Genomic DNA, 27,856 nt, shown 5'->3' on the forward strand with positions numbered 1-27,856 from the left:
AAGGATCGCAGACAATCTTATCCGCCGAGACCCCACCCGCTTCCGTCTATTGAAAGCCCCAGTCGTCCTGAGAAAGCCCCGGAGCACTGGCTTGGCCTTGTCTAACTTTATTGCTCGTGAGGAACAGGAAGAAGGGGGAGGGCGGGGATGTGGCAGTGCAAGAGCCGTCCCTCTCCCTCGGTGCTGGCCGGCCGGGTCCTGCCCTCGGGGAGGGGCTCTGGGGGGCGTGCCTGGGACCCCCCAGCCCACCACGAACACACGCACACACACTCACACGGACTAATAAATACGCCCGGGCGGCGCGGCCGCCCAGCCGCCCCTGTCCGTCGGGGCCTGAAGGGCCGCGCGTCCCCTCCTGGTAAAGGGTGACGACGGCCCCTACTGGCCACGCGCGGCATCGGGGAGGGTCCGGTCCTCCGGAGCGCAGGCCCGAAGCGGCGACCGGGCGCGACGGGGAGAAAAGCTGCGGTCTGGACGGACCGGGAGGGGCGAAAACGTCCGGGCCCTCGCGGCCTCAGCTCAGCACACAGCGTTCGCGCCGGCTCAGCTGCCGGCTCAGCTTGCGGCGCCGCTGCTCCAGGCCGCGCTCCAGGCGCTCGTCCTCCTCCAGGGCGCTGGGAGGGAACGGGTTCAAGTCAGCCCCAGCGTCGGGCCCCACAGGCAGGCCACCCCCGGGGTCCAGACCGAGCACGCCTCCGAGAGCCCCCCTGGAGCCTCCCAGCTCCCAGCGCATCCCGGCCCCACTCACGTCCGCTCTTTCTGGTCCAGGTTCCGGACCAGCTCGTCGCGCTGGTTCACCAGCGACACCAGCTCCTCCAGCAGGAGCTGCTCCCGGTGCTGCTGCGCGGCCGTTTTCAACCAGTCTGAGGGCAGAGGAGGCTGAGGGTCAGGAGGCGCCAGCCCCTGCCCGGTCCTGGTCCCCGGCCCCCGGGCCCCATCTCCCACCTTCAATGGCCAACATGGCCCGTAGCTCCCGGCTCAGCAGCTCGAACCTCCGCTCTAAGTCCTGCTCTTCGATGCTGGGGGGGTGGGGTGCCAGGTCAGGGAGAGAGGAATGGCAGGGAGCGCCCAGGGTTCGGACCGCTCCCTGGCACCCCCGCCCCCCACCTCACCGCCAGTTCCCATAGATGGCTGGACGGAGGTCAGAGCTATACCCTAGTCCCAGCTTGGAATCATCTCTTCTGTTTCTGGTTTTTGGGCAGCATGCGGGATCTTAGTTCCCTCAACAGGGATCAGACCCCGGCCCGGCCCGCTCCAGTGGAAGCACGGAGTCCTAACCACTGGACCGCTAGGGAAGTCCCTCTTGTTTCAACTGTTCCCCAGCTGCTGGGAGTTTATATCGTCTCCTCCCCTCATCCCACCCCCTTTTCAACAAATAAGAAACCCAGAAGGATTATTCAGATGGATATTATTCATAAGCAGCAAGTATTGGACTAAAATTATTCTGAAAAATGACCCAAGATGTAAAAGGGAGGCAAAACCACTTCCACCACGCAGGGCTATAAAGGCCATGAAGCCCAGAACTGCTCCTGAGCCCACTCAGGAAAGCAGCTCAGCTGTCTCTCAGGCTCAGTGTTCCTTCCTGTAAAGGAACAGGGTCCAACTGGGGCACTCAGCACTGACCTGCCACATTTTTCTTTGGGCCTCGATTTTCTTATTCATAAAAACAGTACCAATTTAAGAAGTATACACTTTATACAGGAAATTATGGAAAAAATTAAGATGGTTGAGCAATTTCTTCAAAAAAAAAATTCAGAGAAAGAAGAGAGCAGTGAACAGTTCTAATTAGAGTAGTTAAGATTCCATCTGCTCTGCCGGCCCTGCGTGGGCAGGGGTGGGGCCTGGACAGGGAAGCACCAACACTCACAGCAGCTGCAGCTGGTCCTGCCTCCGGATGAGAGCGTTCTTCTTGTTGACCAGTGTGAACCACTCCTGGATCAGTACCTCCTCCTGCAGCCTGTTGGCACCTGAATCGGGCCAGGGCAGTCACCAGGCCTGCCACTGACCCCTGTGTCAGCAGCAGGGAGGCTGGGGGTGGGGGATGGTGTCTGCTCCCTTGTGGCATCTCAGAAACCTGAGCTGTGCGCCTCCAGCAAGCTGCTTCCCGGCCGGGGGGACTCAGGGTGCCCGGCTGTAAATGGGGAGATGACCCCAGCCTTGTCTCCTCCCACTCCTCCCAGGGTCAGAAAGAGCTGCAGGGTGGGGTAGCCGTGGTGGCACGTGCTGGGGTGTGGACTCCAGATGCCCGCCCCACCTGATTCCATGAGGCTCCTCAGCTGCGTCTCCACCTCGGCCGCCCGCCCATCTATCTGCCTCTGTTCCTGCTCCAGGGCCTGTAGCTCTGCGCACACATACTGACTTGTGTCCTGGAACCGTTGCTGGGGTGGAAAGCGGGGGCAAGGGACAGGGTGGGCTGAGCCCAAGCCCTGCCTAGGAAGCCCACCCATCACTCCTCCCACCTCAGCCCTCCTTACCAGCCCAGCCTCCTCTGCTGGGCTTGGGGGTAGCTCCTCCGATGGCGGACTCCCACCTGTGGACAGATACCAGGCTAAGGCACCCCCAACTGACATCTGTCCCCAGAAGGTCCCCAGCTCAGGATCTGTGAGCAGCCTGAGTTCAGCTGAGTCGCCACCCCTTCAAAACTACTCACCAGGGGCCTGCTGTGGGGCAGGGCTGGGGTCAGGGCTCACGACTTCCTGTGGAGGAGGAGGCCAGTAAGGGCTTGGAGGGGCTCCCCAACAGCCCGCCCTGGGGCCAGCCGGAGCCCCACTCACACAGGGGAGGGGGGACCTCAGTTCCAGGCCCTGCAGCTTGGAGGTCCTGCATGCACAGAACTCCACCCCCATCCCTTCTGGGGAAGCACCTCCTAGAGCAAAGGCCTTCACCACGCCTGGCCCTGTGGTCCTGGGCCAGTCCCCTCCCACTGGCCGAGCCTCGCAGTCCTCGTTCCTGGGGCCTCACAGGGCTTTTCTGAGTCGGGGGTGAAAGGCTGTGAGGGGCCCAGCTGGGGCCTCTCCTTCCTCCTTCTGCCCCCTCCCCCATGAATCTCCCTCAGGTCACCTCAGACTCTGTCACCTAGTGCCAGCATCCCCATCATGGCCAGGGCCCCGCTCAGTGACACTGAGCTGAGCTGACGTGGCAACTAGTACCTCCGTCTCCTGGCCAAACGGGGCACCCTCCCACCTTCTCAGTCCCCACACCTAGAGAACGCTGTGCCCGCTGAATAACACTTGGAACAGAACAGGCAGCTGCACCTACCAATTTCAGCCGGGAAGGGCAGCGCTGGCCCCTCATGTGCCCCGCCCCTGGCAACTTGCTGGCACTGTCAGCCCTGGGGGCCCCCAAGTTTCAGCTCAGCTAATAGCCAGGCCCCCTTGATGGCTCCTGCTCTGGCCACCTTTCCAGGTCGCGAGGTGGGGAGAAAGTATTGAGCCACCCCCACCCTGCAACTCTGAAAGTGTTGAGTCCACCCCACCCTGCAACTCTGAGAGGCAGCCCTGGACGTCCCCTGCTCAGGGGCCCTCCTCTCTGGCCTGGGTAGGTGGCGGCCTCTTCACCAGCCTCCCCCCACGCCCTGCCTGCTGACTTTACCCTCAAGCCACAACTGAAGGGTCTCCCTAAACCTTCGCCCCCGATGGTGTCACTCTCTTCACACCCCCTCTCAGCTCCCAGCCTCGTTGCCACGGCCTGGTGGCAGATCCAGCCTCAACTCCTACTGCCCCGGGCCCCACCCAGATGCCACCCTCCGGCCCCAGTGGTGGACTTTCGCTTCCCCAAATTGTTTCCTCAGCCTGGAGCGGGCTCTGTCTTGGGCAGCTGGACGCCAACTCGACCTTCCTGACCCAGCTCGGCCCCACCTCCTCCAGGGGCCCCTTCACAGGGCTTTCTTCCTCCCTCCCTAACTTTCAGGCCTCCTGAAGCCTCCCCGACTCCCACCCTAGCCCCCAGGGCCTCCCTCGTCACAGCTGTGGGTTACGCCTGTCTCCCTAAGCAGCAGCGGCCCCTGCAGACAGGTTGGGGTCCAGAGAATGCACTCAGGGCGCACCGGTTAACTGTAACGGCTGATACGCATTAAGCATCTATTTGTGTGTTGGGTGCTGTACGTGCATCGACTCATTTAGTTTTCCCAAGAACACTGTGAGGCGGGGAAGGTTACCATCCCCACTTTACAGATGAGGAAACAGAGGGTCAGAAATGACACTCAAACAGGGCCGGCCCAGGCCTAGGGCTGTCTAATCCAAAAGTTTGTTCCCAAGCTTGGCCACCAATTTGCTGTTTGCCTCTGGCCCAGTCACACGCACTGGGCCTGTGTCCTTGTACGTAAAGGACACAGGGCTCCAGAAAGACATCTGGGGAAAAACAGTCCCCCCCCTTTTTAAAAGAAAATTTTTTAACAGAGTACACTCAGGTTGGGGTACCCCTCTTTTTTGTTGTTTGCTTGTTTGTCTGTTTGTTTGTTTCGGCTGCACCGTGCGGCATGTGGGATCTTAGTTCCCCAATCAGGGATCGAACCCGGGCCCCCTGCAGTGGAAGTGCGGATTCTTAACTACTGGACTGCCAGGGAAGTCCCTCACAGTTCCCCTCTTTTGACAACACCCTGCAGGAGTACCTCAATGCCACTTTGCAAAAAGCTTTCATGTCTTTACTTCTCATCCTCAGGAAAAGAGCACAGAGAGATTAAGTGGCTCGTCCAAGGTCACACAGCCAGTTCATAGTGCTGGGCCCAGTAGAGGGCGCCATTTTAGAGTTCAGTGTCGGAACCGGGGTTCACACCAGTATCAACTCCCTTTATCTTTTCATATCCCTGAGCCTCAACATTCCCACCTGCAAAAGGGGGTAGCTGTTCCTTCCTAGAAGGAGCAGTTGCTGAGGGGTTGAGGGGGCAGACCAGGCATGAAGCAAGTGCTCAACCAATAGGGCAGGCGGATGCAGGAGTGGAGAAGCCCCAACCTCAGCAGCAACTAAGCTTACTCATGGCAGCCTTGATGGGAATTCCAACGCTTCCTCATGTCTGACCCAAATTCCCCTTTCTACACCCTCATGTGTGGCCCCTCCTCCAGGAAGCCTTGCTGGGCCACAGCAGAGGCACCCTGCCCTCCTCATGGCATTGCTTCAGCCCTGCCCCAGCTTCAAGGCGACTGACTTCATCCCATTCAGGTCTCTGGGAGCTCGCAAGGCCAGGGGCAGGCCCTACGTCCTCCTACTGTACGCATGGGGGATGGGGGATGGGAGTGGCCAATGAGGAAGCATCCCCTCCAGCCCCATGGGTCATATATCTCCTGTGGGACAAGGGTTGGAGGGGGGCCTGGCTTGGAAGGACCAGATGCTGGGACTTGGGCCCAGAAAGATGGAGCCTCCTGTTTTAACATATAAAGAGCCATTGAGACACATTAAGGCAGCTTTGGCCAGAGGCCAACACAGGCCAGGAGAGCACAGTTCCTATGGGTGCCTCTAATGCCTTTCCTGTTTCTCATTCATAGGCTTAATGCTGCACCTCTGACCCTGCACTCAGGGGTCCTGCTCTCCAGGCCAGCCTCATCACCGCCTGCAGACCTTTAGGGAGGTGGCTGGCAGTTCCCTAAATGAGACCTGAGCTTTCCTGCTGCCACATTTTTACTTGTGAGGTCCCACCTCTTGAGAACCAGCCCTCCGATTCTTCACCTGGGAAAAGCTGCCCGTCTTATCAGCCTGGCTCAAGTGGCTGCTTCTTCCAAAAAGCCTCTCCCAATTTATTCCCTCTTTTCCTTAGAACTTAGGGGTCATGCCTGGACAGCTGAAGGCTTGAAGCAGTCTGACAGAGCTGCCCCTGCTGTCCAGGACGGTGCTGCTGGAAAGCCCATGGCCGGGACTTCAGTGGCTGTGAGTCCTTGAGCAAATCCCTGCCCTCTCTGGAACCATCTCCTCTTTAGTGTATTGACCATGAGACACCCTGGGAGGCTGACCTGAGACCTGCAAGGGATGGGGGAACATGGGCACCCAGCAGAGTCTCCCATCTCCAACTTTACATTATCAGAGAAGAGAGGAAACTGGTTTCCAGTGTCTGGAGTTAAGGATCCGAGTCAGAGTATCTTGGGGTTGGAAGGCCCTGGAGAGCTCCCTTGAGTATAGAAACCCTGTTCCCAGCTTACAGGAAAGTGGTGGCTGCCGGTAGACCCCGCGCCACCAGCAGGGAAAGAAACGCCCCAACCCACTTAACAGTCCATAAAGAGCGCTGACTACACGGAACCTTCTAGGAACTTCCTGCTACAGCCTGATTCCACTAACTGGTTGCCGTGCGTTAAAAATCACTAGCCTGCATCTTGGCCAAGGCTGGCAGCAAAAGCCAGCGGCAGGACTTCCCTGGTGGCGCAGTGGTTAAGAATCCGCCTGCCAGGGTAGGGCACACAGGTTCGAGCCCAGGTCCAGGAAGATCCCACGTGCCACGTAGCAACTAAGCCCGTGCGCCACAACTACTGAGCCTGCGCTCTAGAGCGCGCGAGCCACAACTACTGAAGTCCGTGCTCCGCAGCAAGAGAAGCCACCGCAATGAGAAGCCCGCGCACTGCTCCCACGCGCAGCAACAAAGACCCAACTCAGCCAAAAATAAATAAATAGACAAATTCATTTAAAAAAAAAAATTGGCGCCGGGTCGCCGGCCTGGGCACTGGCGCCCCCGCTGAGGAGTTGTTAGAGCTATCTCGTCCTCGAGCGGGACTTCCGCAGCACCGGTGCCTCAAATCAGACGCCTACCCGCATCTTGCAGAGGCCGGCCGCCCTGAAGCCACCGCCCCCCGCCCCGCGCCAGCCCTGCCCTTGGGGTCCCTCAAGACCCGCCCCTGCTCTGTCCTGCTCCCCCGACCCCCGCGCCGCTGGAGGGCACTCACCGCCGCCGCTCCGGCAGCTCCCGCGGCTCCCGAGTCCGGGTCGTCCCCCGAGAAGGAGCTGCTGTTCCGCAGCCGCGAGCGCCTCTTCTTCAGCAGGTCAGCGTCGCGCACGTGGGAGAAGGAGCCGTGCGCGCGGGGCGGGGGCACGGGCCCGGCCTCCGCGTTGACCGACGGCCGCCGCAGCCTCACGCCGCCCGCGGCGCCCGGCGCCTCCATCCCGTTCACCAGCCCCTCTGTCGGGGGCACGGATGCCCGGGCTCCAGGGCCGTCTGCCGGGGCCTCCACGGAGCGCGGCTCCTGGGCGGCCTCGGCCCCGCGGTCCTTGGAGGCCGCCTCGGGGGCCGTCCCGTCCGCGCGGGTCGCGGCTTCCTGGGGCTCCTGGGCCCAGTGCTCGCGCAGCCGCTGCGCCAGGCCGCCGGTGTCCAGTTCGTCGGGCGGGCTCGACTGGGAGCTGGCCACGCGGTACGTGCCGGCGCCGCCGCCGCCCTCCAGCTGCACCAGCTGCAGCTCCTGCCCCGTGCAGAAGGCGCGGATCTGGCACAGGTACGTCATGACGATGAGCTTGTCGGGCACCGACAGCAGCACCATGTCCGCCGGCTCCAGAAGCCGCGACACGCCCAGGGCCGCGAAGCCATCAAAGGCCTAGGGACGGTGCGTTCGTTCGGGTCATCGGCGGCGGGTCAGCCAGCGACCCTGCCGCCCCGCCCCGGAACGACGAGGAGGTCCCTGCGACTGGCACGCCTGGGTTTGCCAACAACGCCTTCACCTTCCTATTGGGGGAAATCTAGCAACATGGCCCGCCCCTGCGTTACCCAGCAACTGCACACCAAACGGGGTGCTTTTGGGAAAAACCATCTGGTGGAAATATGCTTAAAAAAAACAAAGCTAAACTCAGGAAAACGAAAAATATAAAGACCAAAAGGGTAACTAAGTGGCAGAACTTCCAAAAGCCACAGCTGGGGCCATGAAGCCCACAGATTCCTCTCCTACACACAGACGGGACAAGGAACTTAATCTTAGCTTAGGCCTGGCTCTGGATCCTCCTTCCCTCCAGGCACCACTCCCACCCTGTCTCACCTGCTTGTTGTTCTGTTTGATGTTGAGTGGGTCCAGGGAGGCAAAGTCGCTGCAGAGAGAGTGCTGATCAGAGGCTGGATTCACACCACCCTCCCCTCCTGGCAGCCTCCCCCATTCATTTCCACTCCCTCTGGCAGCTCACATCTTGTCCGGGTGGAATCGGTGCAGGATGGCACAGAAGGCCAAGCCGTTGCGCCAGGATGTCGTGAAGTTGGTGATGCGGACGCCACGGTAGCCGGCGGTGACTTCCTGGCACCACTCCAGCAGGGACTGACTGAAGCTGACCGGGGCGGGTGGTGCCTGGGGACACAGGGATGGGCTTAGGGAATGTGGACGTGGGACTTGTGCCCTCTGCCCCTCGGGCACAAAACAGCTCCAGCTCTGGGTTTGCAGGAGTCACCACGGACCACTGGCCAGGGCCTTAGGGTCAGGCAAAAGGGTTTCCAGCTCCAGTGTTATCTACCAAGGTCACCTAAAAGGTCAGTGGCCCCCAGGCGATATCAGAGGCCCCCCAGCAGCCACACCTCAAGGTCAGCCCAGAAACTCAGCTTTCGGGGCATCCCGCTCCATGCAACCCAGGGAAGACAGGGCGGGGGAGCCAGGGCACCCTCGGAGAGGAGGGGGTGAGGGGCTCCTTGAAGCTGAGCTCCTGTCCCACCCCACCCCAGTCGGCCAGGTGGGTCCATGCAGAGCCGCCGTTAGCTCAGCCCAGGTTAGTGGGAAGCAGCAGACTGGGCCCTCGGCGGCCCCCATCCCTACCTGGCTGCCCGGCAGCCTCCTGTCCTCTTCAGGCTCCTCTGGGGAAGAGGCCCCCGAGGGCCTGGGCACCCCAGCCCCTGCCCCACTGGCCACCTGCGCCTCCATCAGGCTGGCCTCTGGGAGGTTTCCCTCAGCTTCTTTTCCCTTCTCGGTTCCTGAGACCCCAGCCTCTGCTTCCTGGGCCTCAAAAATACCAGATTGGTTCTCTGAAGCCCCCGAAACCTCCGTCTCTGCTTCCTCGGCCCCCCAAACCCCAGACATGGCCTCTGAAACTCCCAAAGTCCCAGCCTCCACCTCCTGGCCCCTCAAAACTGTAGTTTCTGCCTCTGCTCCCTGGGACCCTAAAATCCCATGCTTTGTGACTGGAGCCCCTAAAGCCTCATATCTGAGGGTCTCCCAGAGTCCAGTCTCTGCCCTCTGGGCCCCAGAAGTCTGAGCCTTTGCCATTCTAGCCTCTGGCCCTGAGAACTGCGAATCTTCCACCTCTGTCTCCTGGGTCCCCAATGTCTCAGTCTCTGTCCCTGGGGCCCCTGAACCCCCTACCTCTGTCTCCTGGGTCCCCAATGTCTCAGTCTCTGTCCCTGGGGCCCCTGAACCCCCTACCTCTGTCTCCTGGGTCCCCAGTGTCTCAGTCTCTGTCCCTGGGGCCCCTGAACCCCCAACCTCTGTCTCCTGGGTCCCCAGTGTCTCAGTCTCCATCCCTGGGACCCGTGAACCCCCAGCTGCCATCTCCTGGGTCTCCAGTATCTCAGCTTCTGCCGTCTCAGTCTCGATCCCTGGGACCTCAGAACCCCATAACTCTGTCTCCTGCATCCCTGTTATCTTAAATTTTATCTCTGAGACCCCTGAACACCCCATCTCTGTCTCCTGGGCCCCCAATATTTCAGATTCTGCTGTATCAGCTTCTATCTTCAGTACCCGTGAACCCCCAGATATCTCCTGGATCCCTAGTATCTCAATCTCTGATATCCTAGTCTTCGTCCCCAGAACTCCTGTACCCACAGCCTCTGTCTCCTGGGTCCCCAGTACCTCACACTCTGCCATCCCGGCCTCTGCCCCTGGGACCCCTAAAATGCTGACTTCTGTTTTCTGGGTCCCTAGTTCCTCAGACTCTGCCATCTCAGCAGCCTCTGACTCCAGGACCCCTGATCTCACTGCCTCTGTCTCCTGGGTCCCCAGTATCTCCACTTCTGCTGTCTCAGTCTCTATCTCGGGGAACCCTGACCCACCCACTTCTGTTCTCTGGGTCCCCAATAACTCTGATTCTGTCACACCAGTTTCTGTTCCCAGGTCCCTCAAATCCCCAGTTTCTACTTCCCGGACCCTCATATCCCTGGACATCACCCCCTGGTCAGCTGCTGGTGGGGCCCCCTGGTACTGGCTCACCTGGGGCCTGGCGCTTGCTGCTCCAGCAGAGGGGCCCTGCTCCAGGCCTGTCCCCCCAACACCAGGGGCTCCACCCCTCACCTCTGCACCCTCTCTCTCCTGGCCCGCAGCAGCCCTGGCCCCCTTGAGGTCACTGAGATGCCTGGATTGCCCTGCCGGCTCCGCTGGGGGTGGGCTCAGGATGGTGGGAGCCTCTTCCCTGGTCCTGACCCCTGTCCTCCCCTGAGAGCCCCTTGGAGGAGCCTCAGGAGTTCCCTTGAATCTTGCCTCAGATGTCACCCCTGTAGCCTCTGGTCCCTTAGTGTCCACATGTCTCACCTTTGACCTCTGCTCAGCATCCACCTGACCAACTTCTAAACTCTCTTCAGCCTCCCCAGCTCTGACCTCTGACCTCTTACTGTTCACCTCTCTGACTCCTGACCCATGCTCAGTGTCCACCCCACTAGCCTCTGGCCTGTCCCCAATGCCCCCCTCTTCAACCTTGGGTTTCTGCCCTTCCAAAGAGTTGCTGGAATCTCTGTCCTCAATGCCTGGGCCCAGCCCGGTTCCCTGGGCCTCTGTCCCTTTCTGAGGGCTTGCCCAGGCCTGGGTCTCCACAGCAGAATTCACGCCTGTTGGGGGAGCCCCTGAGGCGTTGGGGGCCTCATCTCCCCCTTGGGGGACTGGGGGCCAGGGGGCATCAGAGCCTTTCCGGAGCCGAGGGGCCGGGCTGGGGGCCGCGTCCTGGCCTGGCTGTCTTGAGGACCTGAGGAGAGAGCAGGAGGGTGCGTTGCAGGGGCTCGTTTGGCCCCCCGCTCTCAGCGCCCCCCACCTCTCAGATTGCTGGGACCCTGGAAAGGCAGGTTGGCAAGGGGTGTGCAACTTCTTAAGAGTAGACAGGGCGGGGTGCTGGGGCTGACCACAAAGCTCACCTTGTCTCCGGTGGGGTTCCGGGGGGCCTTGGGGCCTTGGGCCCCACCTGGCCCCCTGCTACAGGAGCTGGTTCTGACCCCTGGCCCCGGCAGGCCCTGGCTGGGGGCGCAGGGGCACTCACAGGGGCTGGGCTGGTATCCTCGGCACTAGAAGGGCTGGCAGCTGGGGGGAAGGAAGGGGGATGCTGAGGCCTGGGCCCTGTGACTGGAGGTCCAGTCTCCACCGTCCCAACCCCAGCCTGGGCCTCACCTGCCTGCCGGGGCCGAAATCGGCCCTCTTCCTCCTCCTCACAGAGTGTCTTCAGCTCCCGAGAAGTATCTGGGGGTGGGGCGTTGGGGGCAGGTCAGCCCAGGGAAGGGCCCTGCAGGTCTGACCCCCTCCCCACAACTAGAATGCTGGGCCTACCTGGGAAACGCCCCAGCCTCAGGGAACCGCCCCGGCCTACGAGAAGAGACAGGCCCACAGGTGCAGAGGAAAAGAGAGACAGGACCAACAAGGACAGATGGAAAAAAAAGCCTTAACAAGCAAAAGGGAGGGACGAGGTTGGGTAGTGAGGGGTGGCAAGCCTGGACTGCAGCCCCTCTCTGCGCTTTTGGCCCAGCTGTCTCGGGGCAGGTACGTGGGCAGGGGTGAGGAGAGGACCAGGGGCACAGGGAGGTACTGGAAACCCATTCTGCAGGACAATCAGGGCTGCTGGGCAGGTTGGGACCACCTGGCAATAGTGCGCTCCGACCACTGGGCGTGCACAAGCTGGCCCTGCCCCAAAAGAGCAAGTGGATTTTGGCCCGGGTCATCCTCCACCCTCCCTAGGTCTTGGCGATCTCAGTCCACAGCTGTGAGCCCACCTGGCTGGAGGACACGAACCCTCGCGTCCGGGCCCCCTGGGCCATTAGCATCCTCCTCATCGCTCTCAGCAAAGTCTTCCAAGTTGCCCACGTCACTAGGCTTCATGCTCATGAGGCTCGCAAGACTCTGCATGTCATCATCCCTGGGGGTCAGAGATCAGGGGTGAGGGCTACGGTCAGAGGTTATAGACTAGGGCCCAGGAGGGCAGTTGGACACTCACGTGGCGCGGCCCTCCCGCAGCAGCACCCCAGAGAGAGTGAGGCTCAGCTCGGCCTGCACCACCTTCACCGACTTGGGCTTCAGCCGCAGCCGCAGTGAGGCTTGGGCAGGCACAGGCCCTGCATGGCGGGCCAGGTCCACCTCGGCTGTGGCCAGCACCTTCCGCTGCCCCTTGGACTCCTGGGGGCAGGAAGAAGGAGCATCAGTGCTGCCCCAGAGTCCCCGAGACCCCAGGCTCCAGCCCGCCCCAGCCACTCACATTCTCAATAACAAACGTCCACTCTTTGGCCTCATACTGGTCCACGTGTGGGTCCTGGGAAAAGGGGGCACCGGTGAGTACAGAGGCTGCTGCGGCGGGGACAGGGCAGGGAGAAGAGCCTGTGCTGGCTCAGGAGGTGATTGTGTGGGGCCTTCACACATGTTGAGCCCTCCTGGCAGGTATGCTCCCGGCTTCTCCTGATCCCAGCTCTCTTCATGTGGTGGCTAAATGCTACCTCCTCCAAGGAGACCTCCTGGGCCACTCACACTGAATAGGCCCCCTGCCATGATTCTTGGTCTCACCCCTCTGTTCTTTTCTATTTGGATGGATAACGCACCAGGGGCCTCCTGTGGCTGCCCAGGGTTGCAATCACCGGCTCATTCCCATCTGTGCAGGAGGGCTAGAGACTTACCCTGTATAGGGTCACAGAGATGTCCACATTCTCAGGTACCATCCACAACACGGTGCCCCGGTATGGGTTCTGGATGCCCGGCTGCCAGCTGTGGGCCTACAATGAGCAGTCTGAGTCCTCCCCCCAATCCTAACTCTCCCCCTCACCCCTTGCCCTTATCTCCAACCTTGACCCCATTTTTCTCTCCCTTCTATGGATTCTGATCTGAACCTGAACCTGACTCCACTCACCCCTCAGCCCTGACCCACTTACCCCCCCAATTGGCCCCACCCCCAACCTGGACCCCCAGCTGATATCCTCCCTCACCTTGGAGCAGATGCGTCGGTTCCGCCGGGTCCACACTACCACCAGCTTATCCGGTTGCCTGGGAGGCGGAGCGGGGAGAGGGGGCTACTCAGTCAGGCCCACCCGGCCTTTCTATCTCCTCCAGTCTCCCTTCTGCCCACATCCCTCTCCCCCAGGAAAGGGCCCAGACAGCCCCTTATCTGGGGCCACAGGGAGTAGGGTGGGGCTGCTGAGGCAGGGTGAGGCCTGGGCCAGAGGGCAAAGGCCTGTGGGTCAGCAGGAAGTATGAAGAAAGTCATACAGAGAGACAGGCACACACAGAGACAAACAGAAACACAAGTACCCTGCAAGAAACACAGACTCAGAGACACAGAGAGACAGCCTCAGAGTAAAAGAAGCCCATTCACTCACAAATATTTGTAGAGTGCATACTATTACCCCAGCCCAATTTGGGGGCAGAGCCAAGCAAAGGAGAGGCAAGACCTTTCTGGGGCAGGGAATGGGTCATGTCAGGAGGGTCTGGAGAAGGAAGGCTCCAGGCAGAGAGGATGGCAAGTGCCAGGGTCCCAGGATGGGGGTGTGTGTAAGGTCGGGAGGGGAGGGCAGAGGTTGGGAAGTAGGCAGAGAGGCATAGGGTCAGCTTGTCATTCGATACCCTCCCAGGACCTTCCACGCCCAGCCCTTTGCTTTGCAGGGCCCCCGATTCTCGCAAGGGGCACCAGGGAAGACTTCTAGAAGGTGGCATCTAAGCCGAAACAGCATATGCCAGGGCAGACTCAGAGGAGAGGCAGAGATGTGGGGAGACAGAGACAAAGCGAGAGGAGAGTGTCAGCTGCGCGGGGCCGAGTCCCAGACACGTGGCTGGGCCTGGAAGGAAGAGGGCCCCTTTGCGTTGGAGGGGCCGACTGCTGCCCAGAAGGGTGGGGATGGTTAGAGGATCATCAGGCAGATGGCAACGTAAGAGCCCTCCTTGCCTGTACCCTGTCCCTTGCCAGGACGCTCAGGTTCACCCAGCGCACTGCCCCTCTGGAGGCCGAGCCAGGATAACTGGCTCTCCTGTCAGCCCCTGAGGATGCCGAGACCCAGAGAGGTTAGGGGCCAGGCAAGGGCACACAGCTGAGTCTAGAGCCCTCCAGCCTGGAGCCAAGTGCCTCTCCTGGACCCCAGACTGCAGGCGATGGCTAAGGGCAGCCATGGGGACTTCCCAGAAAGGGGAAGAAGACAGTGAGAGCCTAGGGAGGGCAGGGCCTGGCTAGGCAGCCTGACTCAGGCTGGGCACGCCCTCCTGGGGAGCCGTGACCTGGGCAGAGGCAGCTTCCTAGCCTGGGCTCCAGGCGAAAAAGCTCAGGAGGCCCTGCCCGCCTCCTGTGACTCAGACACGTTGACAGTGCCCACACCCTCAGCCACCTCTCCGGACCGTGCCCAGCGTCCCCCTGTCTTCACCCAGGATGCTGTGGCAGAAGGCAGAAGCCATAGGCCAGAGTTCAAGTTCCAGCCCTGTGCTGTGTTACCCCAGCCGGCCCGTCCTTTCTGGGCCTTGCTGAATGGTGTGAACCACCCTCTGGCTGGCCCAGGCAACATCAGGGATATGACAGCTGCCCAAAGGACCCCAGGCCTCCTGCTCACTCCCCTCCCTTTGGACCCCCTGGTCCCTTCCTGTGCTTTCACTTGGGAACCTAAATTTAGCCCCGCCTGGCGGCTGAGGCCCCCACAGCTGTGCCCTAATCCAGCCAGGGGAAGCTGACACTAGCAAGCACGTATATTTAGGGTGTGACGCAGGGGCCCAGGCAGCTGCGGGTGGGGGAATGTGAACGAGATGCCCCGGGTCCTTTGGCAGTCTGGGCTGGGGGGTCCTGCACCCCCTCACCTATCTCCCTGCACCCCACCACCTTGCCTTCCCCAGGCTCTCTCCTCCACGACCCACAACCTCCTAAGTCCTCAGGCCCTTTTAAGCTGCTCCCCGCCTCCCTCCTCATCCCTCCCAGCGCTCAGTTTCCCCTTTTAAGGATATTGTGGAGACGGATCCAGCCTCCCAGCGCCCACTCCGGCTGAAGGGGCGGGTGGTTCCTCTGGTTCAACAAATGGGCAGCGGAGGAAGGGGCAACATCCTTGTTCTGAGCTGGACTAGGGCCATGGTGTTTGCCGTCCCAGCCCCTCCACCCGAAGACCGGCAAAACTTGCTCCCTTTTCTGATGCCACCTTGAACCATCCCTCTGGCCAAAACCAGGAGGCCTCCCTTCCCCCAGCCCTGAGTGCAGTTGAGGCAAGTGTGGGCCCAGACAGATTCTCCGGTCGCAAGTCCTGCCCTCCGCTCCCCAAAGGCTGCCCACACCCTCAGCTCCGGGGATGCCACAGCTGCAGCGGCACTTCTCTGTGCCCGGGTCACCAGGGCCTAAGCTGGGGTAGGCGGCGTCTTTGGTCACTGGACTGGGGGCAGGATTCTCAGGCCCCAAGGCCGGATGGGGCCCCCGCCAGTCTGGGGAGTGCCCCAGGCCTCCCTCCCACTCACCATTTCTTGGTGCACTCCACCACCAGCTCGTGGTAACAGGCCACAAACTGGAACTTGGCGGCCCGCTTGCCCACGCGCTGCAAGCGCTTCCACACCGAGGTCATGGCCCTGCCGCCTCCGCCGCCCGTTCCTCAGACCCGGGGCTCCCGCTGGCCCGCGATCGCTGGCCTGGCCCAGGTCCCCATGGCCTCCGGGCTCCTATCGGCACCGCCCGCCCCGTCCGTGGGGAGGGGTCCGAGGCGCGGGACCCGGAGCCGCACTTGCCGCCGCCGCCGCTGGGGCCCGCTGGGTGGTCTGGCTGCGTCGGCGGGGTCGTCCGGGGCGCGTCGTGTCGCTGGAGCGCTGAGCGGCGAGCGCGCCGTTTCCTGGAGCTGCACCCCCGTCGGAAGGCGGGCGGGGCTCCGGCGGGGGGCGGGGGCCGGGGTGAGAGCGCGGGGGCGGGGCGGCCCGGCTTCCGGGGCCTCGCGCGGGAGGGAGAGAGAGGGGCGACGGGGGCGCCTGGACCGCAGCGCCCGCTTGTTGCGCGCCGAGGCGGTGTGGAGGCGCGGGCCGGGTGGGGGGCGCGCGGGCCGGGGCAGGGAGCCACCAGCAATTGGTACCGCCCTCGCGAGCCCTGCCCCGGCCGCCTCCCTTCCTGACCGCAGCTCTGGGAGGTACGTACTGGTGGCCCCATTTCACAGGCTGGGGAAAGAGAGACCCAGAAAGGAGAAGAAACGTGAAGGATCACAGTGCGCTGAGCCAGAGCCAACTGGCCTCAACACTGGGGAGAGGCAGACTCCTGCTGCCACCCACGAATTAACCAGAGCAGGAAGGAGCAGGGTCAGCGGCCAACCCGGGTAGCCTTACCTGTGGGCAGCACCCACTTGCCAGTTTCAGAACCTGACTCTCCAGCTGTCAAGTGGGAAGGTGGTCCCAACATCCCACAAGCAGATGACTTCCAACAAGCGTGTGACCTTGGGCAAAGTACTAACGCTCTGAGCCTCAGTTTTCACCTCAGTGAAATAGGGATAATTATAGTTCCATCTTTTACAACATCATTGAGAATGAAACCTTGGAAAGCATTAGTGTAGAACCTGGCTGATTTTGCCGGTTTTATTAAATGAAATCCGTTATCATGGACGGGAGTGTGTGTGTGTTTACTCTCCCTCCCCTGGGAAGCCTGCCCCGGGGCGTTAACCGCTCTGTTCACACCTAGATTAGAGTCCTTATCGCCAGCCCGCCCGGCTGCCTGCTTGGTAATGAGCCGCTGCAGGTGTCAGGCGCAGAGTTACAAGAACTGCCACAGAGCAGCACATCAGCCTGTTCCGTCTGCCAGTGTGAACGCTCTGCTAGGTTTGTGAATGGACAGAAGCCTGGTCCTTGATAAATACTCGGTTTGAACAGGACGTCTGATCTGCCAGGAGTGTCAGTTGAGTTGTGTCCAGGAGTCATGGGGATGAGCAGCCGGTAAGCCTAAGTGCGCAACTTTGAGGTCCTCTCCTCTTCTCTTCGTTTCAGGAAGCTGTGGGGTATTGTGCGTGTGTGTGGAAGCCTTAGCACCCACCATTCGCAAATGTTCAGGCTTCTTTGGGGGAGGGGAGGGAACCTGACACCGGGTTTAGCTCCTAGACCCAGCATCGCGGTTCTCCGTTTCCTCTGTAAGAGAAAGCCTTTTACATACAACCCTGAAGGTCCCAGGTGCTGTTGAGGGGAAGCCAGGCATAGAATGAGGGTGTTGACGCCGCTGGGAGTCTCATGCATCCAAGCCCAGAGGCTTGCCCCCATCTCCCCTCCGGGGCTTGTCTGGCCTCTGGGGAGGCCTGGAGCACTGCGACTTCACCCCCCTTCTGCCTCTGCAACTCTCTTCTCCCGCCTATAGGTCACTCATTCGTCCCAGGCCCTTCCAGGAGGCGCCCTCCCCTCTCTCGCCTAGGGCCCCTCGGCCCGGCCCGCCAGCCCAGGCCCACCCATTTCCTGTGCCGCCCCAACCCCGCCCCCACTCGGGGTGGAAAGTTTCTCTCCTCGAGAAGGGCGGCTCCTTCTCTTTCCTTCCCGGCCGGCCAGGAAAGCCCAAAGCGAGTGGGGAGGGGCGTTGAGCTCCAGGCCTCCGGCCAGAGAGGGGAAGTGACTCGCCCGCACTCACACAACCAACTGCGGGACCAAGCTGGGGCAGCTTGGAACGATCGGCAGATCGGCGGCTCTGCCCGGGGAGCGAGGGTTCGCACCCTGGCACCGCCGAGCCTCTTCCAACTCGGGGTCTCGGGCACCACCTGCTGGCGGAGCGCGGGGCAGCACTTTACAGAATTACCGCTTATCTTCCCGCCCCTGAGCCAGGCAGTCAAAACACAACAATGCTGAGACAGTTATTTATTTATCTATGCGCCCAGGAGGCTGGCCCCTAAACTTAAATATCCAGCGCGGAGCCTTGGCCCTCCCGGCCGTGGGTGGTGCAGGAATGGGTCCTGGAGAGCCCTTGTCTAGGGCCGTGGAACCCAGGGACCAAAGGTGGGACGCCCCTGAGCCAGCAGCTGCCAATAGCAGCAAAAGGTGAAGAGACAGGAGCCAGGCACTCATCCCAGTCACAGAGGTGCCAAGGGAGTACTAGATGCTTTGGACCCCACCGCCAGACTGAAGGTCGGCCAAGCTGGAGGAGTGAAGGTCCAGTGCCATGGGCAGAGGCTGTAGCGCAGGTACCTGCCCCAGTGCCAGCTAACCCAAGACAGGAGAGAGAGGGTAGGCAGTTTTGCTCCCAGGGGGCCCAGGCCTTGCCCTCCTCCTGTGAGGTGAGGTGGTATGGGGGAAAGCAGGCACTATAGTCTGAATACTTGCTGAGGGGTGAGTTTCTGAGCCTTTTGCATGGGTACATGCCCCCTACCACCCTAGCTCTTCAGAGGCTGATGTGGAAGGCATCCTGCAGCCACTGGTCTCGGGCATTGTGCGTCTGGGGCACAGTGAGGGGTGGCGGGTCTGGGGGCAGGCTAGCATCAGGAGGCTCGTCATCATCAGATAGGCCAGCATCAGGTGGGTAGGAACTGTCTGAATGCAGGGAGGATGAGAGGTCCTGGCACAGGCTCAAGTCTTGGCACAGGTGCTTATAGTCCTGGATCGACTCATACAGGCCCCACAGCTGGCACAGCAGGGACATGTCCAGCTGCCGCAGGCCCACCTGCAAAAGACTGAGAGTGGGCTGGGGTTGGGGTCGAAGCCACCCCCCTAGCCAGTCTTCCCAAGCACAGGTTTTTGTGGACATCAGATGCCATCTACAAGCTGTGAATCTGTAGGCAAAGCCACTGACCCTCATCTGCAAGATGGGGACAACAGTTATCTAGCAGAACAGAATGAAATAACACTACTAAGGCATTTTAAAATACATAGTAACTATTACCACAAACGGTAACTAATTATTGTTACCATATCCCCTCTGACCCAACCGGCTTCTGCCAATCCTCTAGACCCAGATAGCGCGCTGCCTTATGTACTCCGCCCCGCCCCAGGACCCTCAAGCTCGGCGGCATCCCCCATCACCCCGCAACGCCCAGCTGACCGAGGCAGGGCTACTCACCATCTCCTTGCGCAGCGCCGCTAGCGCCGAGTCGAGGTTAACAGGGCGACGCGGGCCGGGGGGACCCGCGGCAGTTCCCGCGTTGGCGGCGCCGGCGGCGTTACGGGGCCCGTCCGGTACGCGGGCGGCCCGGCTCAGCTCATCGTGGATGCGGCTGCGCTGGCTGTAGACGCGCTCCAGCTCCCTCCACGAGCCCCCGCTCGCGTTGAGAAGACCGCTGAGGCCGCGCGGTAACGGCGGAAGACCGGTCAGGGCGCAGCCCGCGCCGCTTGGCGCCTCGGCCGAAGGCAGCCCATTCATGGCCGGACCGGCAGAGGAGGATGCCGCCTCCTTCCCTCCAACGCTCCGCCCGGGCCGCCGCCCGCAGGCCCCGCGCCCCGCGGCCCCGCCAGCCGAGCCCAGCCGCCGCCCGCAGGGAGTGCTTTGTTCCTACCCGATTCCTCCGACTCCGCCCCCTGCCCACCCCTCCGTGTGGGCAGGGCCTCTCTTAAAAGGGCAACGGCTGATGCGCCCACGTTGCCCCAGGTCGCAGAGAGCAGAGAACAGGCAATTGGCCACCAATAGAAGGGGAACAGGAAAAAGGGGTGAGGGAAGAGGGTAAAAGCGGAGCGTGCGGTTCTTTCGCGGTTCTCCACCCCCACACACAACGCTTTAATTATTTATTCTGCCTTATTATAACTCTCAAGGATCTAAAAAGGGGGGGTGGTCAGGAGACTGAGGATAAGTCCATAATTGATCCCTAATTGACTGACATCCTGTCAGTATCTGAGTACCTGGTCTGGGCCTGAGGTGGGATAGGATGATGGTGTCGGGATGCTCGGGGGAAGGAGGGGAAGCTACCAAGGGGACTGGAACCCCAAATCTCACTCAAGGGTGGGGAATGAGCACTGGATGGCTGAGGAGGTTGCAGGGTTCCTTTAGAGAGCGACGCCTGTTTCTGCTTTTGAGGAGGCTGTGGCCTCCTCATCAGAATAAAAGTATCACATAGTCCTCTCCCGCCTCATCCTTTGAGTGGGGAAACTGAGCAGAAACAAGCCCAACTCATCTCTCAGGGCATCAAGGAGACCAGACTGTGACAGCATGAGAGGCCAAAAGTAGGAAAAAGACGAGCAGAGCTGGGGCTTACATGCACACTCAGAACCAAGAAAAGAAAAAATCACACAAGAGGAACAGCTGTTTTTCTACAGGGATTTTCTCAGGAGGGGTTCTTTAGTGTTGCAGCTGCTGCAGGCTGCGCAGAGCTTCAGCACAAGCCCGGATAAGGCTACACAGCTGGATGCTAGTCTCCAGGGAGGTGCTAGAGCCCAGCTCTGCTGAGGCCCAGGTCAGTTTCTGCAGGAGAGCCTCTTGTGTGCAGACCACGACATCTGCATTTGGAGGCACAGCAGGAGGGGGCGGCCCCTGGACTGCCTTGAGCCCTGCTGCAGCTCCCTCACAGTGCTCTGGACGGGGTACTGGGGGCTGAGGGGCAGGCCGAGAGCCCAAGGGGGGCTCCGAAGCAGAGGCGAGCTGGTGCTCCCGAGCTTGGGAGAGGGCAGCCTGGGCATTCAGAGCTAAAAGAGGAAAAAGCCGGTGGAATGGTCAGGATACCTGGCTCACCTCAGCCCTGAGCCACTTCCCTACTCTTTACTGTTCTGCTCTCTCTCTAGCTGAGATATTTTCCCTGCCCCAGTATAAGGCAATTTATCCATTTTCTTCTTTGTATCAGAGTTATTTATGCCCTTGCTTCATCTCTCTCATCAGAACTATGCCTGATAAGCTAGACTCTCCATGATCTCTGGCACACGGTAGGTGCTTGGTGCTCTTACTGAATGAATGGTCCTTTCCAGAGCTGAAAGGAGAAAGCAACTCACCCCCGCCTCACCCACAAATACCACTGTCACCTCCCACCTACTGTTCCTGAGCCTCTCTCACCACACTTCTTCACCAAGCACACTCGACACCTCACCCGGATTATCTTTGTCCACGTCTGAGTCGAGCTCCTGGCAAGCCACGCAGTAGATTTTCCGCTGTTTGTCTTGGAGGAGGATCGTCTAGGGGCCAGAAAGCACACGGGGCAGGGGTGAGACGCCGGGCGATGGGGTCCAGAGGGGAGCGCTGGTCAAGGGCCGTGTGGCCTGGTCCGCGGCCCCATCCTGGATCCCACGTCCCGAGTCTCTCCTCACCCCGCAGTCCGCGCACGTCTCGCCCAGCATGCGGTAACCACGCAGCAGGTAGTCGCCCATGAGCCGGGAGATGCGATCCTGCCGCTCCCGCCGCGCTTGCAGCACCTTCGTCTCCGCTTCGGTCGGGGGCTCCCAGGAAAAGTCGTCGACTTCTGGGGGAAGAGAGGCACAAGGGGCCGGGGGGTCTTGCCGAAGCAGGCTGCAGCCCGCAACCCGCGGCCACAAACCCCCGCAGCCCAAGTCCTCACCAGAGCCGTTCAGGGCCATGTTACCGTTGTCGCCGCTAGACTCACCGGAAGTGACGCACAAGCCGCGCGCCTTCCGCTTGGCTCCGCCCCCTCCGTGTGGGGCCGAGGATGAGGGCGGAAATGACGCTCTGGGTGCTCCGACGTCGCGATGCCCAGAGTGGGGCGTGTCTGCCGCAGACTAGGCCCTGTCCCATTGGTGCGCCCCTCGGTGGGAGCCTGTGGACAAGAACTTTCGACTGGCCGGGCCTCAGGAGGGGCGTCTGCGTGATAATGCAGCTCAAAGTCGCAGGGCCCGGAAGTGGCTGCGCAGAGTCGCTCTTCCTGCCCGCCGCGGAGGGAGGGGACCGGTTGGCTTGAGAAATCTCCGCTGGCCTCCGCCTCCCCTGGAGTTTCCCTTTCGGCACTGGCAGGACCCGGGGCAGGCGGGGCAGTGGCAACATCACAACACCCTTGATAACAAACGGCCCCTTACGCGTGCGTGGAGCCTCCTCGGGCCTCAGTCCTTCCCTTCTCACTTCAACTGGCAAGGCAGGCCAGGCGGCGATCGTTCTCGCTGCCTTTCAGCTTATTTCAAGACCCCCTCCCCTTCTGCACGTTCGGTGTTACAGTCTGCCCACCCCCTATCTTCCCCACCCAAAGGCCTGGGACTGATTCAAAGTCAGCCCTTAAGAAGACATTTTGTTTTGTTGAAGTTTGAACCCTCGAAAAGCCAGCTGACCGCGGGTGGGGGTGGAAATCGCTGTGCTGGGCATGCGCAGTTTCGGTTCCAGCCGCAACTGAGTGATACATGCTGGAGGGTGGGGATGAGGGGTTTATTACACATGCCTGTGACCGTTATGCTCTTCTTGAGTGCGTTGCTGTTAAAATTACTAGTGCTCCCTGACCATTGGCCTTGGTGGGGTTTTTTTTTTTCCTCTTTGTTCTTTTTCCATACACCTCCTCTCCCTTAGTAGGTTTGAAGAAGCCAGGTGGAGCAGGCAGCAGTCCCCAGATGTGCAGCCTGCAGTGCCTCAAGGCAGTACACCAGGTCAGTTGAGAAGGAGCTAGGACTTAGACTCCCGTAATCTCATCGACAATCTCCTTCACTGACTGGCAGCACATGCTTTCAGTTTTACCTGAAGATAGAGTACCCTCCTCCTGGCCCCATCTTCCTCCTACATAGACTCCCTGGACCTTACATTTTCTGACTCTTCCTGCCTCCTGCTTCCTTGGAGAGCCCTGTGCCCCACGTCACTCTGTCCATCTACCAGCAGCCTCTTGGGCAGCAGTGTACCTGACTCAGGGCCTGACACCAGGTCAGTTCTGCCAAAATGACTAGGCACTCTTGGTCTCTAGCCTATATTCACAGACCCTTCGGGTCCTTACTATCTTCAGCTCCCAGCACGCCCCACCCCCCACCGAATTTCTCGATGCACCCTTCTGTGTCATCATAATGGCCCATATCCACTCAGCAGCTTATCCTGTCTGACACCAACTAAGATCCTTACACTCATCCTCCCATTTACTCCCTTTCATTTATTCCTCATGACAACTACTCTCTTCTGGGTGGGGTTTGGGAGTGGAAAGGTAGCGCCTCACAGTCCAGGTCTGCCCCATTGTAACAACCAATGACTCATCCTGACGTGCAGCAACAAAGACCCAATGCAGCCAAAAAAAGAAAAAAAAAAAAAACTCATCCTGGGAGTACAGAAGTTTCCACCTCCTTTCAGGCAGCATTTACAGAGATGCACACACATATTAAACATGAATGGGGGAAATTCATTACTGCTATGGACAAGAAAATAGATGAATCATTAGAACTTTGCTGGCTCACTTGGGAGAGGAGGGGCAGGGCATGTGATGCTTGGTAAGGAAGAATGGCAACAGCTGGGTCATCTTACAGCTCAGCCCTTTCTACAGGCTATCATGCGAATCTTATATCTATTCTGAGATGACAGTAAAAGGTCTCAGCTTTTCCCCCCTAATGGGTCTTCGCTGCTATAAGGGAGTTTTGTCCCTCTTCCGGGAAATTTCCTTGAGACAAACTCCCATAGGAAACCATAGATGAGGCACTTATTACTCTTTGGGCTCCTATTGTCTTACTTTAGGTTTACAGTACTGCTACAGGTGCCCCAAAGAAATCTAGATAAATTCTTGTGATCAGCTCCACTGCCCTAGAAAACTCTCCTAGCCCTTCTATTAAAACAAGGCAAAAATGAGACATTATTATGACAGGGGGACCAGAAATACCCTCTATCAAGGTAGTCTCCTTTTAATAAAAGTCACGGCTGTGCAAGTCAAGCCCAAGTCCTGACAGACATCTATAGAACGCTCCACCCAACAACAGCAGGTCATATTCTTCTCAAATATACATGGTCTTCTCAAATATACATGGTCTAACCATATGTTAGACCATAAAGCAAGTCTCAACACACTTAAAAGGGTTGAAATAATACAAAGTATGTTCTCAGATCACAGTGGAATGAAATTAGCAATCAGTAAAAGAAGGAAATTTGGGAAATTCACAAATATGTGGAAATTAGACAACACCCTCTTAAATAACTAATGGGTCATAGAAGAAAACACATGGGAAATTAGAAACTGCTTGGAGATTAATGAAAGCACAGCATAACAAAACTTGTGAGATACAGCCAAAGCAGTGCTTAGAGGGCAATTTATAGTTGTATATTCTTATATTTAAAAGGAAAAAAAAAGTCTCAATTCAGTAACCTAATCTTCCACCTTAAGAAACTAGAAAAAAGAGCAAACTAAACCCAAAGCAAGCAGAAGGAAGACTAGAATAGATTAGAGAAAATCAACTCACCTACAAGTTAGTTCTTTAGAAGATCAACAAAATTGCCAAACCATTAGCAAGACTGACCAACTCAAGCCCAGGTCAGCCAAAGGGTGTGAACCTTGCCGCTCCAGCTGGAAAGCAATGTTGCTGTGGTTGCTGAGTCAAGGAGTCCCCAAATGTGAGATAGATAATGTCAGGGCCCTGCCGCCTAATAGAGGGCTTTGGACGGCAATGTTCTCAGCTAACTGGAAACAAATCGTGGCTGATCAAACTCTCTAGATCACTTATGCAGATGCCCATGCTAAAGGCCCATTCTCTGATGAGACTGACATGAATCAAGCTGTTGTTCGAGCCTGCACTGCCCAGATTGTCTCCATTTCTGCCTGGACCCATCATGATACCAGATATGGCAACACGTCCACCATCACGGAGTGGGCACAAAGTGAAGGACTCTATGCTGCTGCTGCAGAAGCCACCACTCCATGCCAGATTTGTGATCCCGGTCAAAAGTTCATCTGTTTGTCCTGTGAAGAGGAGGCTACAGTGTATGTGGCATTGCCCCTGCTCACTCCTGAGAGATTGAATGCATGGGACCTTTGACTCCTTCCTGGGGCTATGGATGGTGTCTCACACTTTTTCAGGTTACAGTGGTACTGTTTCAGGCCAATCAGCCAACTTTGGTCACCCCATTGTGGTTCTTGAGACGAATCTGTGTAATGTTTTTGGCTTTCTGGACCAATTGAAGTCTAACAATGGTGCACCTTTCATCTCAGGCCACTCAACAATGGGCTGATAGTCTAGGTATTTGGTGATCCTTCTATCCTCCCTGTCATCCACAAGCATGTGGTACTGTTGAGCACTGAAATAGCTCCTCAAAAATTAGCTCAAAGAGATTTCTGGCTCTCCCTCCTGGTCCACACACCTTAGTACAGCAGTTCAATAACCGAATGTGGCTGTCCCCAGGATGGGACCATCTCATCTAGGCCGTGTCCTTCATAATGATTGAGATGAGAGGGGTGGGGTTTATATAGACCAGTTTTGAAAATTTAGGGTTCCACGTTCACCATTCCTGGACATAATGCTTCTCTCTTTCCCTTAACAGCAACCCCAGGTCAGCCTGATTGGTGCAACTCCGGGAGATAGCCCAGTCAGAAAGGGGCCTAGGGGATTCTCAACCACCTGGATTCTCTTATTTGACTGACACGGTCCTAGATCATGAGAATACCTGGAGCGCTTGGCACGCACACCTCTCTCTCTGAGTCCCCGAACAGTGGCCTACACGTAGAGTGGGGGACATAGTGGGCTCCTGTATGTTTTATAAAAATGTCCTTGTCCTTCTTGCACCTGACCCTTCCAGATGAAAAGTGTAAGTAGGAGGTGATTGGAAAAAAGTTGAAGTTCTAACTACTAGAATAGAACACATCGATTTTGTGACACTGGAGGGAGAATAACAACCTTGGCACTTGGGGAGGGGACACCTCAGACCCTGGGAGAAATGGGGGAAAGAAAGACACTTATAGTCTTTGTCTTTCCAAACCACTTGGAACCTTCTTCACTGAGGACAACATCTTGGTCCAACTCGCCCAAACTATTTCAAGTGACTTAAATTTAACTGACTGCTGAGTCTGCCATGCTCCACTAGACAGTTCTGACCTGGATTCGACTGCCATTCTGCTTAACCTCACCAAGAGATTGGAAGCAGCCGCGGGTAGCCTCAGCTCCTGTACCTCCTACATAAAATACCTGTCAACAACATCACCTCCAGATACAGATCCCAGGCCCAATCCTGAAGCTATCACCACTCAGTCATGCCATGGAGTAGATGAATGGCATCTGGCTGGTGGCATGGGCAAACAGGACTAACTGCCCTTAGCCAAGCCCTCCAAAAACAAGGACTAGACTTAATTATTTGGATTGGGCTGGAAGCCCTAAGGCCTATGGACTTGAAGGGAGGCACTGTCAACCTGGGCCCCCTCTAGCTGATGTAAGTCCCACTTGGGGGCGCCATGTTTTTTCCCAGAAGCACCACTAGTACCCTTGAGACTGCATGATTGACGTGGAAGTCACACATTAACTTGTCTCTCTCCAGAAAACAGAGTGACTTGAAATTTATCCTTGATTTTAGCCTACTTGCAAACTAACAAATGAGCCTGCCACAGGTTCATGCATGCTGGCAGAAGATAGGAGACTCCTGAGTCAGAGAAAAAGGACCTTCTTACTCATGGCTGGAAGCATTAATCCAGGTACAGCAGATATATTGATTGCACAGACTCTAGTCTGCAAGGAGAAGTACAGGAGAAATCCATCACCCATAGCAACCTTGGTCAGTGAATTGAGGCTCTCCTGAATGCCTTCTGGGCCAAGGTGGAAAGGTTGATGCAGAGAACTAAGGAGCGAGCCACCTGGCTTTCTAAGGTAGGTATGATGCTCTATGGATTTGTTCATCTGGGAGGCATAGTTGAGGTCAGTACTGCAAGTTGGCTTCATCCTGCTGCTTGTAGTTCTGTTGGTAGTAGCTTTAATTAAATGCTGTATGACACAAATTGAACAGATTTGGTCCTAGCCTCTGTCGATCAGATTTGCCAACAGAGTGGTGAACTCATGGGAAAATTCGCCCAAAGCCAAGATAGTGTAGAAATGAGGGGTGGATATTACTGTAAGACAATTCTCCAGGGATCTCTTGAGTTTCTGCGCATTTTGCAAGCGAGGCAACTGACTGCCTTTGTCCTGGACTCTCTTCTCAAGGATATTGGTACAGTGAATAGCCATGGAAGATCGAGACAGAATCTCCCTCCAGTGCAAAGGGCAGTCATTAGAAAAGACTTGCGTTCTTAAGTTTAGCATCCTCTCCCATACCACAGTCCACTGTGTGCAGGAGTCTATCTAGGTCATTGGTGCCACCCCCACGGGACCTGGGGACAAGAGGACTGATGTTAATATGCTGATGATCATGCTATTTACTGCGCCATGAATAATGGTCCTTTGTCTCTGACCCAGGAATCTCCTGTCTTCTGCCAGCAGGCACGAACCTGTGGCAGGCTCACTTGTGTTTGCAAGTAAGGTAAAACCTCAGACCCGGGACTTCCCTGGTGGCGCAGTGGTTAAGAATCCACCTGCCAATGCAGGGGATACAGGTTCGAGCCCTGGTCCAGGAAGATCCCACATGCCACGGAGCAACTAAGCCCCTGCGCCACAACTACTGAGCCCGTATGCCTCAACTACTGAACCCTATGTGCCTAGAGCCTGTGCTCCGCAACAAAGAGAAGCCACTGCAATGAGAAGTCAGCGCACTGCAACGAAGGGTAGTCCCCGCTTGCCGCAACTGAGAAAGCCCGTGCACAGCAACGAAGATCCAACGCAGCCAAAATAAATTAATTTTTTTTTAAAAAAAGACTCCACGCTCCTAATGCAGGGGGCCCGGGTTCGATCGCTGGTCGGGGAACTAGATCCCACATGCATGTCGCAACTAAGAGTTCCCATGCTGCAACTAAGGAGCCCACAGCCACAACTAAGGAGCCTGCCTGCTGCAACTAAGACCTGGAGCAACCAAATAAATAGAATAAATATATAAAAAATTAAACAAAAAACCTCAGACCCAT

The 27,856-nt window shown here is 58.2% G+C and overlaps 3 protein-coding genes and 1 long non-coding RNA gene across 17 annotated transcripts; 1 reads left to right on the forward strand and 3 right to left on the reverse strand.

Annotated features, from left to right (window-relative positions):
* Positions 1-91: 91 nt before the first annotated feature.
* Positions 92-15,876, reverse strand: EHBP1L1 (EH domain binding protein 1 like 1). Of its 13 annotated transcripts, none has more exons than XM_033416620.2 (20): positions 15,528-15,874; positions 13,040-13,097; positions 12,734-12,829; positions 12,322-12,375; positions 12,064-12,242; positions 11,843-11,985; positions 11,247-11,315; positions 10,997-11,159; positions 10,566-10,830; positions 8,700-8,882; positions 8,083-8,240; positions 7,941-7,989; positions 6,864-7,505; positions 2,651-2,696; positions 2,475-2,530; positions 2,255-2,378; positions 1,868-1,967; positions 946-1,019; positions 749-863; positions 92-614 (listed from the first exon to the last, which is right to left on the reverse strand). In XM_033416620.2, exons 1-20 carry the CDS (start codon positions 15,629-15,631, stop codon positions 515-517), a joined length of 2,778 nt encoding a protein of 925 aa, XP_033272511.1. In that variant the 5' UTR covers positions 15,632-15,874; the 3' UTR covers positions 92-514. The 13 variants fall into 13 exon arrangements, 11 of the variants coding, with proteins under 11 accessions (XP_033272511.1, XP_033272498.1, XP_033272505.1 ...); XM_033416607.2 differs by having other exon boundaries at positions 10,086-10,830; XM_033416614.2 differs by lacking the exon at positions 8,700-8,882 and having other exon boundaries at positions 10,086-10,830.
* A 1,982-nt stretch (positions 15,877-17,858) lies between these two features.
* On the reverse strand, positions 17,859-19,368 carry FAM89B (family with sequence similarity 89 member B). The gene is made up of 2 exons (XM_004264359.4): positions 19,069-19,368; positions 17,859-18,672 (listed from the first exon to the last, which is right to left on the reverse strand). The coding sequence occupies exons 1-2, from the start codon at positions 19,366-19,368 to the stop codon at positions 18,394-18,396; spliced, it is 579 nt and encodes a 192-aa protein (XP_004264407.1). The 3' UTR covers positions 17,859-18,393.
* Positions 19,369-20,242: 874 nt separating this feature from the next.
* On the reverse strand, positions 20,243-22,873 carry ZNRD2 (zinc ribbon domain containing 2). Of its 2 annotated transcripts, none has more exons than XM_004264358.3 (4): positions 21,482-22,873; positions 21,234-21,385; positions 21,017-21,101; positions 20,243-20,621 (listed from the first exon to the last, which is right to left on the reverse strand). In XM_004264358.3, exons 1-4 carry the CDS (start codon positions 21,498-21,500, stop codon positions 20,278-20,280), a joined length of 600 nt encoding a protein of 199 aa, XP_004264406.1. In that variant the 5' UTR covers positions 21,501-22,873; the 3' UTR covers positions 20,243-20,277. The 2 variants fall into 2 exon arrangements, with proteins under 2 accessions (XP_004264406.1, XP_033272628.1); XM_033416737.2 differs by having other exon boundaries at positions 21,527-22,869.
* Positions 22,418-27,634, forward strand: LOC117198823 (uncharacterized). Its single transcript, XR_007478668.1, has 2 exons — positions 22,418-22,508; positions 25,360-27,634. It is a non-coding gene; the product is annotated as an uncharacterized LOC117198823 (long non-coding RNA).
* Positions 27,635-27,856: the final 222 nt, after the last annotated feature.

The sequence above is a fragment of the Orcinus orca genome, chromosome 8 (assembly GCF_937001465.1).
Source record: "Orcinus orca chromosome 8, mOrcOrc1.1, whole genome shotgun sequence".
Classification (NCBI taxonomy): Eukaryota; Metazoa; Chordata; class Mammalia; order Artiodactyla; family Delphinidae; genus Orcinus; species Orcinus orca.